The sequence below is a fragment of the Miniopterus natalensis genome, chromosome 4 (assembly GCF_054644295.1).
Source record: "Miniopterus natalensis isolate mMinNat1 chromosome 4, mMinNat1.hap1, whole genome shotgun sequence".
Classification (NCBI taxonomy): Eukaryota; Metazoa; Chordata; class Mammalia; order Chiroptera; family Miniopteridae; genus Miniopterus; species Miniopterus natalensis.
This window is the reverse complement of record NC_142084.1, coordinates 77,311,371-77,330,467: the sequence shown is the minus strand read 5'-3', so window position 1 is coordinate 77,330,467 and position 19,097 is coordinate 77,311,371. Positions and strand designations below refer to the sequence as shown.

The window sequence follows — 19,097 nt, the reverse complement described above, 5'->3', positions numbered from 1 at the left end:
TTTCCCCCGACCCCTCCACATGGGAGCTGTGCGGGGCCTGTGCTGTGAGGGGACGGGAAGCGATGGGGACAGCAGGGAGGGAGCGGGGTGGCTTCCCAGCTGTGCTTCCCCAAGCCCTAGGATTCCCTAGACGGACGGCCAAGAGGGGGTGAACAGGGAGCAAGGATGGGGGCTCCCCCCAGCCCACCACTCCAGCCAGAGCAGCTCTGCTTCAGTCAGTCTTACCTGCCCGCTAGAGGGGTCCCATGTAAGATTTCATATAAAAAAAGGTGCCCCAGAAAAGCAGTGTTAAAGCCATCAAGAGCAGAAGGAACAATGAGGACAAGGCGTGAACCCCGACTCATTTAGCTGCTGTGGGGCAGCCAGCAGGGGCAGCTTCCATGTATGCTGGGGACCGTATAAAAACGATGGTCCAGAAGTCTCTGCCCAGGTCACTGAGCCAGGACACAGAACAAGGGCGTCCTCGGACATATGCGTGCCATGCAGGCTCTTCTCTAGCCACACAGAACCCTGAGCCCATGGGATGCTGACCACCGAAAGCCTGTTCCTCACGTCCAAAGACTGGGAAGACTTTGTGGGGCCCCACAAGCCCACTTCCCCACAACCTCTCCTGGCTCTAGCTGTCATTCTGGGCAACAGGGCTGATAGGAAGCCCCCAAGAGTCTGCACACCCCACTCAATGGAGTCAGAGCACAGTCTCTGGGAGCATCCGAGCACTGAGACGCCAACCTCCGTGTGCAACGCTCGCAGGCAGAGTCAGAGCTGGAAGGGAGGCTGCAGACCCCATCCTGGGAGAGGAAGACCCAACTCCCTTCACGGGGTGTAGTGATTTCCGAAGTGGCAGCTCTTGGGCCAGGAGCCAGGGAAGAAGCACTGGGAAGACTAGGATGACTGCCACAATGTCCATGACACAGGCCTAGGGACCCAAACAGGGATGAACCTGCTCTGGAAGGGCCTGGCAGACCCTAAACCCTACCAGGCTTGAGGCTGGTGGCTGGAGCCCAACCCAGCGGCTCCGGCAGGAGAAAAGCAGTTAGTGAAGCGTGTACCCTGGGCGGCCGGGAACAGCTGTGTTACTTCTCGGGACATGTCACCTTTTTCACTCCCCTCCTCCACTCTGCTCAGCACCAGGTGGCAGGTGATCAGCCCCAAATATCCCAGGAGTGGACAGATTCTTCCAGTCCGGCCATTTGTGGGTGGGATTTGCACCAAAACACCTGAGAGGCCCAGTCCCGTGGCATCTGCTTGCAGAAGGCACTCGTGTCCTCAGGCAAAATGTGTGACCTTGCCCATGTGGCGCCTGGGGAGAGGACTCGAGGAGGAGCAGACAGAGAGAGCCTACACCAACAGCCATCGGACAGCGTGGCTTTCTAATCGCCAGGCCACGGGCAGATTTTGTGGCGACGACTCTGGTCCTGGACTTTGAAACTTTAGTCTGATGTGGTCGGGCTATTTTGTAAACATTTTCTAACCCGAGTCAAATGAATGCTGCAAAGGGAATAATCAAAGTATCAATTACAGATACATTCATATTATAGAGCGTGTGTGTTCACGCACGTGTGCTCGGTGGAAGCAGGGAGCAAACCCAAATGCCACATGGGTGGAAAAATAACAAGCAGTGGATGTGCCACAGTGACACTGAGCCACGTCCTCTCAGGAAAGCCCAGCCAGCAGGGCATGGGCAGCCACCTCGCCTACTCTCAGGCTGCCTGCCTCACGGGCGAGGCTCTCCCGAAGGAGCCAGGACAAGCCCAGAGGGTTTGGGGAATGGCCACTGAGCCTGCCACGGTGCTCAGGGCCACTCCTCAAACAGATCTGCCTCTCTCCCCCAACTACTGCGAGAGTGGCTCACCGCAGGGACCGGGGGCGGAGGGACAGTAGAAACAAGGATTCTGGTGAAGAGGCAGCAAACGTAATTCACATCAGACTGTAAACCCTCCTCCCACCCCAGGACTCTCAGTCTTCCGGCATCACTCGGATGAAGCAGAAAACCAAGGCCTTTAGCGTATCCATCTATCCATGCTTTCGCCCATCCATGCATTCACTCGCCCATTCATTCATTCATTCATTCATTCATTCAAGAGCAGGCAGTAACGGGGTGCCTCAGGAGTGACACGGCTGGGTGCATGGGGAATATTCAAATGAGAGACAGAGGGGCCTTGACCAAACTGTAACACAGGATGAATGTCTGCAGGGCCATAGGATAAAAGCCCAATGTTTGCCTAGGTGCCAAGAAGCAACAGGTTTCAGGAAAGGGGGGCTGAGCAGAGGCTTCAGGGTGGAGGTGGCACCTAGGCTGGGCCTTGAAGGGTAACGAAGATTCCCGTGGGCAGAGGAAAGAAGGGAAGGACATTCTGACTGAGGCGACAAAGTGAGTCAGGCTGAGTAGCAGGACTGGGCCATGTCACGGAGGGCTCTGCACTTGGGCAGCATTCTCTGAGCAAGAGGAGCCACAGAGGGTCTCAGAGGGAGAGGCAGGATCAACGCTGTGCCAGGGAAAGAGCCCAGGCTGCAGAAGCCGGATATGGGGGCGCCAGCAAGACTCCTCAGAAGGCGAGGAGATGACAGAGGTCTGAGTCGGGGGCAGTAAGGGAATGGGTGCAAGAGATAACACAGAGACAAAACTGATTCAGTTCAGCACAGGGTGAGGGTGGGTTTAAGCCAGCATGGCCATGAGGGCAGCCCTCTCTGAGGCTGGACGCCAGGAGAGAGGCAGGAGTGTGGGAGAAATGGTGAGTCTGCTTGGAGATGGCACACCCAGGGGCCACATCCAGAAGGTAAGTGACAAGTCCGGAGTTCAGGAAGAAGGGCCCTTTCTAGCACGGCAGTGGCAGTCTGTCCTTGCCTTCTCTGTGCTCAGGTCCCACCTGATCTCTGCTGGGCAGCACCTAGGGGGAGGCGAGAAAGCCCCCTTGGGTGTTCTGTGCCCAGGGTTCCATACCCTCTAAGGGAAAGCCTTGGATTCAGGTTAGCAGAAATGATAGTCAGGCTCTCATCTCAGAGCTGTGGCTCCCGCTCCTTGGAGATCTAGAATCATCCCCCAGGGTCCATACTTTCAAACAATCACCAGATTCACATGCAGATTCACAGGTTCCACCCGCAGATTTTCTCTCCTGTGATAGGCTGGGTGGGGCTCAGGAAGCTGAATGTTTTAAGATTCATCCCCTCCCCCTGGGTGCCACCCAGCAGTCTGCTGGCCATGCTGGGAGAAGCCTGCTCCCAGCAAATGTTGAGGTCAGACTCTCCTGCAGCTGGAGACTCTTTGCTCCAGCTCTGCTGAGAAAACAGTCGGGGAGGGGGTCTCTACAGAGATGGGAGGTTGCTGGCACCTAATATGAGATGAATAATTCTAACTATCACATCTGAGTGCTCACTAACATGGCTGGGTGCTGCTGTGATGCCACCAAGTCAGTATTTGAAACAACTTTCCCCATTTTGCAGTTGAGGCCATTGAGGCTTAAAGTCAAGCCATCCAGCTGGTGGTGGTGGAGCCAGAGTGGCAGGTGTGTGTTCCATACCTGGCACCTGCACTGAAGCACAGGGTGAGTGCTGGCAAGATATGCCCTTCCCTCTGGTCTGTCTTCCCCTCTATAAAACGTAGAGACCTCTTTCCACCTGCTTCCTGGAGACTCTGGGATCTTGATGATGATGGTAACACCGTTGGAAAGCCAGCAGCGTTTTCCCTAAGCAGCACCCATGCCACCTCCGCCACCTCAGGGACCCTTCTGCCAGTGTCTGGATGCTGCCTGCAGGGCATGTCTGCAGCCTCTGCCCACCCATCACTGGATGGAAAGGGCAAAGGGCGTTCCTTCTGCCCCGCACTGAGTGCCGCACACAAAGGTCTCACTATGCAAGTCTCAATAGAAGGCTCTGTTTGACGGCAATAATATTATTTTCTGCTGCTGACGTGTCACCTCCATTTTTAAACTGGGCATATTCGGCTGCATTTTCCTCTGCAGGCAGTGCCATTTCAGACAGAAATGAAGCCTCCAGGTCCTATGACCTGGGAAACACAGAGCAGGGGGCAGATGGAGACTGACCTGCAGGGCCAGGTGACATGGCTTGGAGAAACCCAGAAAAATGGCAGAAGGAGGTGCAGGCTTTGTGGGACCAATTTACTTCATTGGCTTGTTTCTGCAAGTTTGCACTTGAATCTCTGAGCATTTATTTCTGGCCGCAGTATTCCTTAAAGAAGCTACGATCTCATCAAAGGGGCAGGTCATAGATACCAATGAAGTCACCGTAAGCTTGCTCTTCCTCTTTGCAAGGCTCCTTCTCTGAAAAGCATGCCTGGGCCACTCAGTCACTTGAAGCAATGCAGAAAGGATGACCAGCCAGAAGACAAAAATCTTGATTTCATCATCTGTATTATTACCATTACCTCCTGAGGGTAGGAAGGGCAGCCTCGTGGAAATTCTAGGGAGGTCAGTAACCACGGTGGTTATCTGTAAGAGTAGTTAACATTTTTCTTCGGCTGTAAAAGCAGTGGAGTTTGGGGTGTGACAACTCTGAACACATCCCTGTCACTTCTGATGACTTTTTTCCTTTGGAGTTTGCTCATTAAATCACCCTACCCTTTAGTGTAACTGACTGCATCTCACACCTGCATTAAAATGTGATCACATTCTGCCCAACTGAGCAGGGCAGGCGGTCTGACTTTTCATTTCTCCTTCATTCCCAATTGCCATTAGGTCATCTGCTGACTACTCCTCGTCCCCTGGGCCAGGAACTGGACTCATGAGGATGTCCCTTGTCCCTGCACAAAAGAAACCACCTGAACTGAAGGAAAAGAAGCCCACAGCCACTGAGAAAGAAGGGCAAAGAGAAAAGTCAGGGTGTCCGCAGGAAGGGATATGCCTACCTGGCGAAGGGGGCAGAAAGGGGAAGGCACAAAAGGGCCAGGAGCAGGAGAGGGACCAAGAATGGGCCCCGTGGGAGGAGTGCAGAAAGGACATTCAGGAATGACAGAGGACAAACATACCGATGGGGCCTTTCAAGTATGTCTGAGAAAAAAAGGGATTTTTCTGTATCTGTTGAATGAAATGCATTTTATCAGAGGCAGACTCTGTCTCTGAGCTCTGTGGTGGAAGCTGGAAAGAACATCCAGGGTGATCTAGTGCAAATTCTTCACTGTGCCGATGAGCAGCTAAAGCCCAAAGAACTGAGGTGACTTGCCAAAGTCACACAGCAAGTTAGTGTTGGAGAGAGACCCGAACTGCAGACTCCTGGCTGGGGACATTTCCACCATGGAGGGTTCAGGCCCAGCAATTCCTCCAGGGGCAGACATCACTGGCATTCACTCAGGAAACATTAGTTGTGGCTTATTAACATTCTGTGACCAATGCAGGGACCTGCAGGGACCCCATATGAACTCCACACCAGAGGCAGATTATAACCTTGACCTGACCTTGCAGGCTGACAGCAAGCATTCTGTACTTTTCCAAGCTCCAAGCATGGCTCCCCAGGTGGCCTTGGAAGAGGGACGGAAATGCTCAGTAGTGCCAAGTGCATCCTGACAGACACCACTGACAAAACAGCAGGCTTTCCCACTAGGCCTGAGTCCCAAGGCGTGTGTGGAGGGCCCCCCTTGAGAATGTACCAACTAGGTTAGGTGATGTGTGCAGCCAGAAGGAAATACTAAAGCCTAAATTTGGAGGCTCTTTCTGGGCAGTGATGAGAAAGGTGAAACAGAAGAGTGGTCTCTGATCCTACAGACACACGGAAGACCAGGACTGAGAGAGCACAAGGAGGTGAGTATGTGATTTAAAATGTAGGGGAGCTCAGATTAGGAGGGCATGGCAGGGCAATGTTCTTCAAGGTGGTGGGACAGAAAGAGGAGCATCAAGACAGTCCCTGAAGTCACAGGTAGGGACCATCATTCTGAAAAATAACCAGTTAAGACAGGTTTTCCTAAAGCATAAATAGCTAAGTCTTTCAACTTCGACCCTCTTCTGTTAGCTTTTAAGACAGATTGTTTGTTGACTTTCACTCTTGGATAAAATCTTTTTCTTTTCTTTTTTAATATGTGTCTGCTGGGCCACTGTGCAGCTTTGCCTACCTCCTCAAAACAAAATGATATTTGTCAAAGGGACAATCAGTAGGCATGTTGGAAACTGACCCTTCACAAGCAAACGCCTAATGTGCGTGCTATAACCCCAGGAAATATACTTTAGATTAGACTGAATGAAAAGCATAAATTCTTCAGAGCAAAACATGAAGGGTACCCAGCTGTTGGTGGGAATAGTTTTCTTATCTAAATGGCAATTAATATTATCTATGGGTCTTTCTCCAAGCAGGACTGCTCAATTCCATGTATGTCAAATCCAGGCCAGGAAGACTGCCCCCATTTGATCTTCTTATCAGTGGAACAGAGATCCCTGGTTCAACACTTGCTGCACCCCATCCTCATTCCAAGAAGATGCACCCGCGGGAATTCTTTAAAAGTCAGAATGAGCACCAGCTCAAAATTGATAGCTTTGGAGATTACTCTGAATGCTGTGTTTTCAAAGTAACCACAATCAAATCACATTTTCAGTTCAACTTTTGTCTAAAAGTCCTCAAGCAGAGAAAGCAAGAAGCCACTCCTCTTACCCTACCACAATTCTCTAGATTTGTATTCTCAAGTTCCACTGGAGAAGGTGGAGTTGGATAGAAAACAAGACACTTGCTGGGCCCACCTGCACCCCCACTCCCTTATGTGGCAGATCAACCCACTGCTCAGTTCACTGACTTCTAGAAAGAAAGAGTCAAACAACACAGACTCATCTTCCCATGATAAAGGTTCCCAAGTCCTAAGATTATTATTTTAAGCTGTCTTACTGATCATGGTGGTTCCACCAGCCAGGGCTGCCTTGGTGCCTTGAAAGAAGTCATCAGCAGAAGTCATTCCCTGGTCAGGCATCTGGAAGCGGGTATGGACGTCGATCCCTCCAGGAATCACCATCCTGGAATGGGCCTCGATGGTCTTGACCCCTCCTGGCACAATCAGGTTTTCTCCTATTTGCCTAAATTAACAGGGTGGATGACAATGGTGGTAAATGAAATGTCCTGGAATCAAATGAAATCTGACAGACACTTTCACCAAGCCCGAACCTATCCTTCCCTATGTTCCCTAGACTTTTCCAGTTACTATAATTATTCATTAATATATGTGCCCTCCCCATTCCCCGCCCCCAACTAAGAAGCAATGCAGAGTTTACTAGAAAACAAGTTAAATAAGGCATCAGAGGCCCGATCAAAGAGGCTTAGTTACCAGGAAATCCCTAAGATCAAATAAGTCCCCAAGAAATTACATAAAATGCCACGACACTTTCTCTATAAACACACAGCTAAGCTAATTATCCTATAGCAATTTCCTCCAGACCTGTTTGTACTTTACAAACATGTATTTTCACCAGATCCTTTGCAATAGAGAAAATACGGGAGAAGCAAAAAAATAAGTAAGTAAACACTATGATGATGTGAACAATTTGAAAATTTGGAAGCATGTCATTAGCAACTCAGATAATACAGCAGAAAAACTAATATTCATTATGTTGGGGGACATGAATTCATTTCCAATTTTTAAAAAGATATCTCTGCTTCATCTTTCTACCAGTTTGTGGGGTTTTTTTAAAAAGGAAAAAGTAATTAAGGAGAAGTTGATAAAGTTCAAAAACAAATTAGCGATGACTAAAAATAGAACCCGGGCTTGCTCACTTCTAGGCCAGTGTCTTTCTGCCAGACCAGATCATGCTGTCTTCTATCTGGGGGAAAATGGGACAGGCACGTCATGGTATGTGAGACTGGAGCTGAGACTGTCATAAGCAAACACACATGGAGAAAACATTAAACGTGGAAATGGTAAGACCTATTTTAGGTCATAAATCAGGGTGTGAGTTTCCAGGCAACAGACATATCCACTCCAGTTTTCCACTCCTCAGGACTGGTTTGCTGTAGCACTTGATGAATGCTGCTTATTCAAAAGATGTCATTTGGAGCAGTGTTTGTCTTTAAACAGATGTGCTATTTCTCTGGAGCCCTATGAGCTGTCCCAGTCGGAAGGGCACGAGGATACTGGTATGTACTCAGTTCACTTAACCCTCTGGAATCCAAAAATACCCTAATGCAGTAACTTCTCTGTTGTTAGTAACACAATACACAAGCAACACAAGGACTGTCTCAGTGGTGTTCGTTGGCACTTAAAGAATGAAACCTAAAATTCCCTTGGGATGAGGCAGCAATTTGTCTGTGTTACTTAATTTGTTTTCCTTTGGCCCCAACCACTTGGATTCTTGATTCAGAAAGCAGATGTGCTATCTTGATAGAAGAAGATATATCCCACATTGTGTCCTTCAATTGGGTAAGCCATGCAAACAACTACATTCTAGGAAAACCTTTAACATATTTAATAGATTCTAGACCAAGTATTTGAACTGGCAACAAGAAGAAATTGTGTCACCTGGGTTAAAAATAGTAAATTACATAATGTGTAAGGAAATGGGTGTGCGCATTTAATTGTGGCTTTGAATTACCTAAATCTGAGTTTTCAAATTCACTAATTACTACCAATCAAAGTGGGCTTAACCAGATACTAAGTCACTCTTTGGAGTCACTAGAGCTTGATATTATGTGTGTGAATTGTAGGTAATGCTTGGGAATACTGGAAGGTACATGAATTCTTCTATATGAGTTGCACTTACTTGATCAACCCATCTTCCATGTATATGTCTGCATAGAATGACTGGTCATCATTAACGATTTTACCTCCTTTGATCAGAAGACGATCACTCTGAAACGAAGACATAATAAGGTCACCATGCATACCTGGCCCGTGAGGAACATTGGTACTAATATAACTGAGCTAAGGACACTTTTTCACTATTCAAAAGTGATGCTCCAAATGAGCCAATTTTGACCCTGGCCTGTGTTCTCAATGGTTAGAATGTCAGCCTGCACACCAGAGGGTCTCCGGGGTTTGATTCCTGTCAAGGGCACGTACCTGGGTTGCAGGTTCGATCCCAGGCCCCAGTCAGGATGGGTGCGGGAGGCAACCAATCAATGTGTCTATCTCACATGGATGTTTCTCTCTCTCTCCTCCTCCCTCCCTCCCTTCTACTCTCTCTAAAAGTCAATGGAAAAAATATCCTCAAGTGAGGAGTAACAAAACAAATAAACAAAAAAAGAGCCAGTTTTGGAAAGGTTCAGTGACAATGGTGAACCTGTATGTGGCAACCTATTCCTCACCTGATGAGTCAAAACATGCTGGTAAACCTCAAAGCTTATCATAGATTTTTTAAAAAACAAAAAACCCTCTTTCCAGAAGACAATACTTTTTAAATGGCTTTAGGCTAAACTTAAAAAAAAAAAAATACACCCACATGTAGGGAAGTCAATTCTTGGCAAGCTTTGTGTCAGGAAAAATTAACTAAAAGTCTGTTGTCATGACAAACTCAACACAAACACACTTGGTTCCACCATAACAAGGTTTCAATTCAGCGTGTTCATTATATTTGCGTTTCATTTTGAGGTAAATCACGGCGATTGTAGCAAAAACAGAAAAAATTCTTCAGTATACACTATTTTAACTATTAATCTGTTAAGGAAAAGGTAAAGTTTTATGATAAAGCGGATGAGATGGCAAGTTCTAAAATCTAACACCACTATAAATTGTCGACTCACTTATGATATAATTAGTGTAAAATATATATATGACAAGGAGCACATGAGGGCCAAGAATGAAATGAAAATGTTACATAATGACTCATCTCTATTCCAAAGACTTTGATGGAATGGAATGTTAAAATCCTGCATTCAGTGGATATACACCTGTGTTCTTTCACACTGAGTTGAAATGTTACAAGTTAAACCATAGAATGCCCTCTTAATATGCAAAATATTTCAAAGGAATGGCATTCATCTTGACAATGGTTAACTCAAAGTTGTTGCAAAACAACATTCTCAGCAAGTGCTATTTATATTTAGCACCTACCAAAGAGATTATAGCAAACCTGTAATAAAAAATATATAAACTATGAGAGACCCAGGAAGATCCTTTTACACAAAAATGCACAAGTGGGTTTACAAAGTATTTATTGTTTCTCTGACGTAATGAAAACCAGTAAGATCACTTAAATTTTGTACACTTCATCCTGCTGCAGACTTTGGAAAGTGACATGGGACTAAATAGTCAACAATTCCTGCACTTGTATAAGGTAAATGTAAGAACCTTTACAAAATCCAGTGAGGTGGATGGAGCCATACATAGTCTTAACCCCACGATGCATAAAGAAACTGAGGCCCCAAGAGGTTAAGTCACTTGCCCAAGGTCACCGGATCCGGTACACTTTCCTCCGTCTATACTGATCTCCCCCTCAGGATCCAACTGGCAGGATAAATATTGCCTGGGAGGCAAGAACAAGCCCTGTCCTTCACCACCTGCTCCCTCATTGGATGCGGTACCTGTCTCAGCCATCACGGCAATCCCTGAGCCAGCATCACACACACACACACACACACACACACACACACACACACACACACACACACACACAAAGAAACATCACAGCCCTGTTCAGTCTAGTGCCTTCCAGAGCCTCCTTACATAAGAGGCTGGCGGGATGATGGAAGGAGGGAGACCGTGCTATATAGGTCCTCCATAATGCAACCAGATTTTTCTTAAAGGTAGAGGGGGCGCTCTTTTAAAAAATCGGTCTTGTTTGCTTTTTAAATTTTTTTCTCCCCACACTGTCAAAGCGAAACTGCCTTTTTCATTCACGAAGACAGTGAATTACTTGAGGCTTTAAGTCAATGTGCTCTCCACCCCCACTCTCCAGACTTCTTCCTCCCACCAGAGAATACAGAAGGTGGGGTCCCCCTGCACCCGGCCCTTTGGGATCTGGGGGTCTCTGGCCTTCTAGAAAAAGCTACTACCCACCCTCGCCATAGAACAGCCCCCCTTATCCTACAAAACCCGCTCCAGCACACGCCCCCTCCCCGGCGCATTTGTTTCCACATCTCCCTCCTGCGGATGGGTGTGTCCCCGTGCATCCAGAGGAAGCCGGGGTGCCCGTGGCTACGGAGGAAGCCGGGGCGAAAGCTCGCCCTCCGGTCCAGCCCTGATCGTGTCTGCACTCTCCAAGGGTTCTTTCGGTCTCTGCCTCAGCCCCGGGTTCTGCCCAGCAATCAGCTGCCCAATGGCAATTGCACATCATTATATAACAATGAATTTCCCTCGCGTCCCACCCTCCCTCCCCAGATTGCATTTGGGGAGGTAGACAAGGCTGGCGAATTTTTTTTTTTTTTTTCCAGGAAAAGATAGGGAGAAGAGGGGCGCAGTGGGAGCAAGAAACTGTGTTTATCGCTGAAGCATCGCTAGTTCACCGCGTCCTGTTTTTCTCGGGATTTGCAAACTACCCGCCCCAGGCCCCGCGCGCGCGCCGACCCCTCGGGCTGCGGGGATCATTGTCTGGCCGCGGCCGGGCCGGGCCATCTGCTCCGCGCGTCGCGCAGCGCCATTACCTCCCCGAGCCCCGCTCCGCGCGGTCCCCAACGCCCACCCTCCCAGCCCGCTTTGTATGCGCCCACACGGACGCCTCCTGGCTGCGGAGGGGCGGACAGACAGAAGAAAGCGAGCCCAGAGCCCTGCCAGGCTCCCAGCCCCGGACCAGAGCGAGAGAAAGCCCAGAGGGCCACCCGAACCCGGTCCCCGGGCAACAAAAAGCCCACGCCTGGCCCCCACCCTCCGCTCCTCGCCGCGTCCCCGTTCTCCCGTCCCGTCTCCACGCCACCCCGATGCACCCTGCCCTTTCAGCATCCCTCGGCTGTCACTACGCCGCCGGGCTGAAACCTGCGCCTTTTCTCCAAGGAGCAGGAGGAAGGCTCCAGAAAGCCCTTTCGGGTGGGGGCGGGAGACGCAGGGAGAATCCATTTCCCATCTCCCCGTCCTGCTCCCGGAGCCCAGCCTCGCTGCACGCAGCCCGAGAACAATATCCGAGCTTCGACCATGCATATTCAATCTGGCATCCATTTGCTGACACCCCGCAGGCCGGCTCTGCAGCATCTCGCCCTGACAATAAAAGGATACAGCGGATCTGGCGCGCTACCCAGGACGACCTCGATGCACTCGCGCTATTTTAATGCCTTCGAATCATGTGGCTCATCATTCTATGATTGCGTCTCCCACCACCACGATCGCCTTCTTTAGCAACAGAGGGGGAAAGAGTAGGGTCCCTCTTGCTTCCCCTCCTTTTAAAAAAAATTCCTTAGATGTTCTGTGCCACAAAAGGGTGCTGGCCGACCACAGTTTCCCAAGTACCAAACTCACCGTGATGCGTGGAATATTTTTCTTCCCCTGATAAGACATCTCTCTCCTGAGAAAAAAAATTAATTTCAAGAGGGCAGCTTTAAAGCCAAAAATGCCAGGAAAGAGAGTTGGTATATATTTTTGCAGGATTGAAAAAGGTGCAACAGCTTAGCTAGTCTTGCTGATAGCAAATTCCAGGAACGTAAGGGATAAATGCAATCCTCTGTCTCTCTTTCTTCCTCTCCTCCAACACAGCCCCAGCTAGGGCGGAAAAAAAAGAAAGAGAGGGAGAGAACAGGAGGGAAGGGGGTGGAAATAAACTACAGCAATAAAAGCCTCGGTTCAAGTCGGCCACCGCGGCGCATGCGCCGCCAGCCACTCCCTTTCCTCTCAGGCAAAAGCCATCCGCTTCGGGAGAGACGAGCCCTGATTGGCCACAACCGTGGGATATGCAAATGATGCAGGCGGGAGGGGAGCGGCGCGAGAGCGCGAAATGCTGCAGTGTGCGGCCGAGGGCGGCGGTCGGGGCGGGCGGCGGACCGGGGAGCGCGCCTTTCGCGCCTTTTCTTTGGGCCGGGGCCTCGGGGACGGCGGCTGGCGGCAGCCCCAAATTCAGCAGCCGCGACGCAGGGCTAATGGTGGGGTCACCGTTCCGAACACGCGGAGCCCAGCTCCGGGTCGGTGGGCTTCCGTGCGGCCCGGCGGCACGCACACGTCCGCGCGCGCCCCGGTGGATGCCCGCCCGCGCGCCAATCCGCGGAGGCCGCCGCTGCAGCCCCGCGTGGGGTGACTGCGCCGAGCCAATGGCTTCGCTGGCGGCGAGCGCGCGACTGCACCGCCGGCCGGCGCCGCGCCGCCCGGGAGGGGCCCCCGAGCCCTCCTCCCGCCGCCCTCGCCTTTCCCGAAGGCTCGTTCAGCCTCCGCCCAGGAGTCGACGGGGGAATTCAAATGGCAGCGAGCGGAGGGAAGGGCGAGGGGCGGAGAGGGCTCGCCGCGGCGCCGCCCGGCCCCGGAGAGGGGCGGCTGGGCCCGGGCCTGCGAGCCGGGCGGCGCGGCGTCGGACGGGGCTCCCGCGGGGCGGGGAGGGGCGCGGGCCCCGGCGAGGCTGGAAATCTAGCCCGAGGGCAAGCGCCTGGCTGCGGGCACCCCCGGCCTGGCAGCTGGAAACGAAAGTCAGAAGTGGGGAAGGAAGGGGGGCAGCTGGAGGAGGCCGCAGCCCGCCGCTGGGGGTTAAACCGCGCCCCGAGCCGGCCCACGAGGAACTTGGGGGCTGGGGGCGCAGCGGCTGCCTGGAGGCCCCGTTCCCTCTAACAGCCACGCCCACCGAGGCCCGTTTGTTGGTCGCATTTCTCTGGCGACTGCAGCTCTGTGGAGAGAAAGCTGTTGGAATCACAGCGCCCCAGGAGCCCGAAGGATTTGCAGAGCTGCAGGCCGGCCTCCACGCGACACAGTGAGGCAGGGAGCGGGAGGAACGGAGGAAAGGAAAGCTCTGTCCCAGGAGGGGGGAAACTGAGTCAGGGAGCAAGCCTCCTGCAGTCAGTTAAAAACGCGGGGTAGGCGTGCCTGCCAGGCAGAGGTGCTGGTCGCTCCTACAGCGGGCGTTCAGGGCGCCCGTCCTTGGCGCTGGCACTTGAGCAGGCCCAGGACTGTTGGCTCTGCCCGTCTCAGCCGTGCCCTGATGCCCGTACTTCAGATTCCTGGTGGAAGAAATCGCTGGTCCAGTCGACCCCGAGCAGTCTGACAGGGATCATTTCTTTGGAAGGGTGCCCAGGCAGGTGCAGGGCTAAAACCAAAGGCAGCCATGGCGCTGAACTTCTCTGCTTGACATCAAACAATAGCGGGGATACCTACATAATCTAGGCTGTCCAGCGACCATGGGGGGGGGGGGGGGGGATCTATTTGATTGGCTCACACCTGCTCAGCAAAGATTAGCCAGATAAATACAAAACAATCCTGGGGCTACTGTGGGCCCAGGTTCTGATGTCCTTCCACATCTGGTTACTTTGGATTGTTATCTGTCCAGAAGGTGTGAAACGCACCCTTTCATTCCTATTTCTGTAAATTCTAAAGCCCCAGAAAGGGGCCCTGAGGCATGCAGGAAGCTCCCAAACTGGTTAATTCATTCAAGTTCCAATTAGCTGTGCATCTTGAAAATAAAATAGAAGCACTTTCCCCTCTTAACCACGTAATGTGCGAAGAGAAAAGTGAGTTGATATCAGCAAGTATTGTCAGCCTGTAGGGTTCAAGCCACACGTCTGGGAACGCATGAAATGGGCCTTCCTACGTGTGAAAGCCAACTGGGGGGGTGTAGAGTCTTATTAAATCATAAGAAAAATACCACCTGGCAAGCAAGTAAATAGATTCAGAGTAATTTAAAACAAAATAACCTCTAATTATATTGTTTATATTTTTCTTAGGTTTTCCTACTCCTGAATTGTTTGATCTTAATGAATTTAACTATATCTAGTTAATTGCCAATTTGCCACTGAATATTTTGCTTTGCAATAAAAGCTCCCAAGAGCTTCTGTGCCATTCTTATTTCTGTAGCAATTGATATGAGGTTCTTAGTCCATAATTGACATTTCCTCTCATAAATATCCAAAGATGAAAGGTTTAAATTGATTGGTCTGTTCTGACTAGGTAGGGCCTAAGAGAATTTGGCACATAGAAGACAGCAAATAATTTTAATGGACCAAGGAAAAGAACTGCCTGCAATATGCATTTCTTACCATACTTACTGCTCAATGCAATGCAGAAAAGTACCCATTTTGTAATGAAAAACTTGTTGTTATACACTATTTTTTTTACACTGCCTTTAGACAAACATTCCATGAGAAATTTTTGCAAAGTTTCAGATCATTATCCCTCTACCAAATATTTGAACCTATTCTCGGGTATGATTTTTCCAAATTTTTAAAAAATTAAATGCATGTCAAACATGAAAAAAACATTGGAAGATGGCCTATTCCACATTATGCCCCTCACAAAGCCCCTGCTTTCCCATACTCCTCCTCTGGCACCTAGAGAGAGCAAGGTGTGATGACTGAATGACACATTTATTTACTGAAATGGTTCCCTCCCTGGCATTTTGGGTGGTCTGGGGGAAGGGAGAATCTGCCTAAACAGATCCATGAGCAGGAGTGAGTTCTACCCAGGCGCTGTATCAGACCCTGACCACAGCCCCCTCTGCAACTTCCTCTCCCACCCCTGACCCACACGTCCGCATCCCCATGCTCAAGGAGTGCATGCAGACATGCACCAACACACTGCCCCTTCCAAAATCTGCCCTGCCCTGTGCTGTTCCCTTCACCTCCCTTCCTTTTCCCTCAACACTTCCTCTGAAAGTGAGCTTAAATATCATCTCCTCGACAAAGTCTGCCCTCATCCTTCCTCCTAAAGTCTTAAGCACAATTTCTGTATTCATCTCTGCCGCAACATACATCCTGTCGTATTGTAATTATCTGTCCATTTCTTCTATTACAGCATGACTCCTAGAAGCTAAAAGCTTTGCATTCCTCTTTTTCCAGGAAACAGCACTCAGCCTGATCCATGGCAGAGGCCCTCAACATTGGGTGCATAAATAAATGCTGCCATTGCTATGACAAGAAAAGGTTCTTCCATATCACCATCGTGGTGAGCCTTGACGTCAACAACATCCCCAACTCAGGCATTTCTCTTAGCACTGTCGCCTTGCGGGGCCTTCCTTCTTGGCAACCCAGCTCCTCTCCTGCAGCTGCAAGAGAACCTTGTTATCACGCAGCCTCTTATTCCTTGCGTGGGTGTAGCTGCCTGAATTTTACACCTTCCCTAAACTAACTGCCACGTACCGTGAAGCCTGAGAAAACGGGGAGAGAGCATCCAATCCTAAAATGAACTCCAGAATCGCACAAGGCATCTCCAGGAATTTTTTCTCAGCACCAATGTTTTAAAGGCTCTCTGCAGCCTCCCACTATGCTTTGCGCACACCTATAGTCCACCATTTACCCTGTGATACCACCTACGCGATGCTGACCTCACCGGTACCATCACTAAGTGAGCATGACTGTCCTCCATTTAAAGTTAGAGCTCACAGAGACTAGGAACACTTTCAAAAGTCTCACTCATGTCTTACCCTCCTATAGGGTCCATTGGGGTGTGGGTTCAGGAAGGACGGGATGCACGGAGGGATGTCCAGGTGATGATATCCAATCAGTATTGTTAAGATGTTCAAATCACACAACCTGCCGGGCCCTGGGGGTGGGGAGATGGAGCGCTGTCGCTCAGGCGCTGCTGGATAACTGGCTGCTTTCAGTTCCTCAGTGCCCTGCACATTACGTGTCGCGTTGGGAAGCAGGCCCGCCACCGCACTTGGTTTCATCTTCCCCCTTTGGGAAGCAGGAGTAACCATTTCTGCTTCTGTGGCCCCACCTAGGCCTCTGCAGAAGTGTAGCGTTCAGGATGCCATATAGCAGAGAAACTCCAGAACAGAAATTGCTGACAGAAAGAACGGAGCCTAGATGTGGCCGAAAAGAGAAACCCCAAGTCCCCACACTGCTGCAGCACTGACTCCAAGGGCTGTGGCCTCAGATGCAGCCTGCAGAGAAGTTAGAATTAACGCTGTGGCAAAGAGAAGGTACCGGAATTCTTTGCCAAAAACTGAAGGCATCGAGTAGGACACTTGAGCTGGAAGTGATGCTGTCTTCTCTGCTGATGGAACCGGGCCATAATGGTTGCTTTCTTTGTGCATGTAACTCTGAAGGGGCAGAGTCTGCAGAGGGACAGCCATGGGCTGACAGGTCCAAGCCTGCCCATGACATTCCCCGGTCAGTGCATCCTTTACCAGGGGGACAGATAACACTCAGGAATGACTGTCCCTCTAAGCTAGACGGTGGTTTGCTAGAATTGTAAAGACTATCGGTCAATTCGGTGGAGGCTGTGAGAGCACACTGCAGAAGTCCTTACTGCGTGAAGACACATCTGTCCAAATCCATCGGGGCACAGAGGAGAGTGTACACTTCACAGCATGTAGTAAACTTGGCTTTCTCCTCTTATCTCCGGTTAGTAGTATACAGTCCTCCCAAGTGACCCCCGCATTACCTACCTTGCACATGGAACATCCTCTGTGTGACTGATTTTCCCTGGGGTTTTTGCACAGGGCAGGAGACAGGCAGCCCTGCTCCGGCCGTTGTGCCTCGGCCTGCCCTCTGGCGGTGAATGAGGAAAGTGCACGGTGGATCCCCTCGGTCGGGGTCTGACTGGTTGGTGACTCAGGGCTAGAAAGGGGTCTTGTTCCGGCGTTTCTGGGTCTGAATCACCTGGAGTGATTTTGCCTGTGCATTGGAACCCTTTGGGGCCCCAGCTCAGACATCCTGATTAGAGTCTGCAGAGATAAAGCCCAGGAATGTTAACTAGTCTACCTCTGGCCACTGGAGCGCCCCAGCCTCCTTTTACAGAAGAGGAAGTGAGGAGAACCCTTTCACTGCCTTCCCTAGGATTTTTCCAGCTCCCCAGAGTACATCAATGCTCCTCTCTTTAACCAGTGGGAAGGTGTTACGAAAGAGTAGTAAATATTATCATCATGACCCTTCTACTTGTCTGCCTTCTAGTAGAACGCTGCTATGTAGTCAATAAGGTGGGAATTAACATTTACTGAGCACCTACATAGTCTAAGTATAGCACTGGGTACTTTACATACATCTTATTTAATCTTCTCCAGAATTTCACTAGGTAAATCTTTACCTTATAGACAGGAGAGTAGAGCTCAAAGAAAGCTCTTGTTCCAGGCCCAAGTTCATGCAAGAGCAAGAGCTGGGTTCTAATTCAGGACTGTGAACCCAATAGGACTCAGTTTCCCTCAGTGGCCCAGGGCTCCTCTCATTGGAAACATGATAAATTAACCCCAGAGTTTAAATAAGCAATCAGCATGCTAAAAGGGGAAGACCTGGATTGGCAGAATTTCAGACAACAAAGCCAGCTGCTTGCAAAAATCAAATGCAAACCATTTCTCAAGACTGTCTTCCTTCCCAGCCTCCCCCTGGGCTTTCCTCCACACACAGCACCCTGGTTTCCTTCTGTTTTCTCATTTTCTCACAGTGGCCCCTGCTGCTGCTCTGTCCCCTCTTCTGAGCATCCCTATGATGACTTCCAGAATCAGAATGGAGAAGAGCAATAAGGAACTGCTTTTTTTCCCTTCATTCTTTTTGCATTTTCATTTTGTTTTTCTCTCTGCATTTCAGGACTGAAAGTTTCTCTTGACGTTTCTTCAGGCTCACTCATTCTTTCTTTGTCTGTGTCTAGTCTATTTGTAAGCCCATCAAAGACATTCCTCATTTCTGTTACTGTGTTTATGTTTTCTAGAATTTCCTTTTGATTCTTTCTTACAATTTCCATCTCTCTGGTAACATTATCCATCGTTTCTCGCATGTTTTCCACTTTTTCCCTTACAGCCCTTAGTATATTAATCATAGTTGTTTTTAATTTCCTGTTTGATCGTTTCAGAATCTCTGTCATATCTGAGGCTGTTTATGAGTCCGGTTATGCTCTGTGTCTTCAAACTATGTTTTTTTGTCTTTTAGTATGCTTTGCAAACTTGTTGAAAGCTGGCCATGAGGTACTGGGTGAAAAGGACCCAGTAGTCGCTTCTGTGGCGGGCTTCTCTCCAGTAAACTCTGATTCTCCGTATCAGCCAGTCTCCCCGATTGTAGGGGCAGCAGTTTGCCCTGGGACCTCACTTACCTAAGGGATCTAAGAAGAGTTGTTGATTTTCAGGTGGTTCAGCTTTTTTCTTGCGAGACTAAGAGTCATGGCTTCCAAGCTCCTAACCTGTCAGATCAGA

At 49.9% G+C, this 19,097-nt stretch overlaps 1 protein-coding gene across 2 annotated transcripts in view; it reads right to left on the bottom strand.

Moving 5' to 3' along the window:
* DPYSL2 (dihydropyrimidinase like 2) overlaps positions 1-19,097 on the bottom strand; it is an 88,372-nt gene that overhangs the window by 53,314 nt on the left and 15,961 nt on the right. Inside the window, exons 1-3 of one of the 2 annotated variants that reach the window (XM_016203461.2) lie at positions 12,305-12,600; positions 8,682-8,770; positions 6,820-7,004 (exon numbers count right to left, since the gene is read on the bottom strand). In XM_016203461.2, coding sequence (XP_016058947.1) covers positions 6,820-7,004; positions 8,682-8,770; positions 12,305-12,343 — 313 coding nt within the window. In that variant the 5' untranslated portion in view covers positions 12,344-12,600. Of the gene's footprint in view, positions 1-6,819; positions 7,005-8,681; positions 8,771-12,304; positions 12,601-19,097 lie in introns of those variants that run through there. The other variant, XM_016203460.2, reaches the window with a different exon arrangement.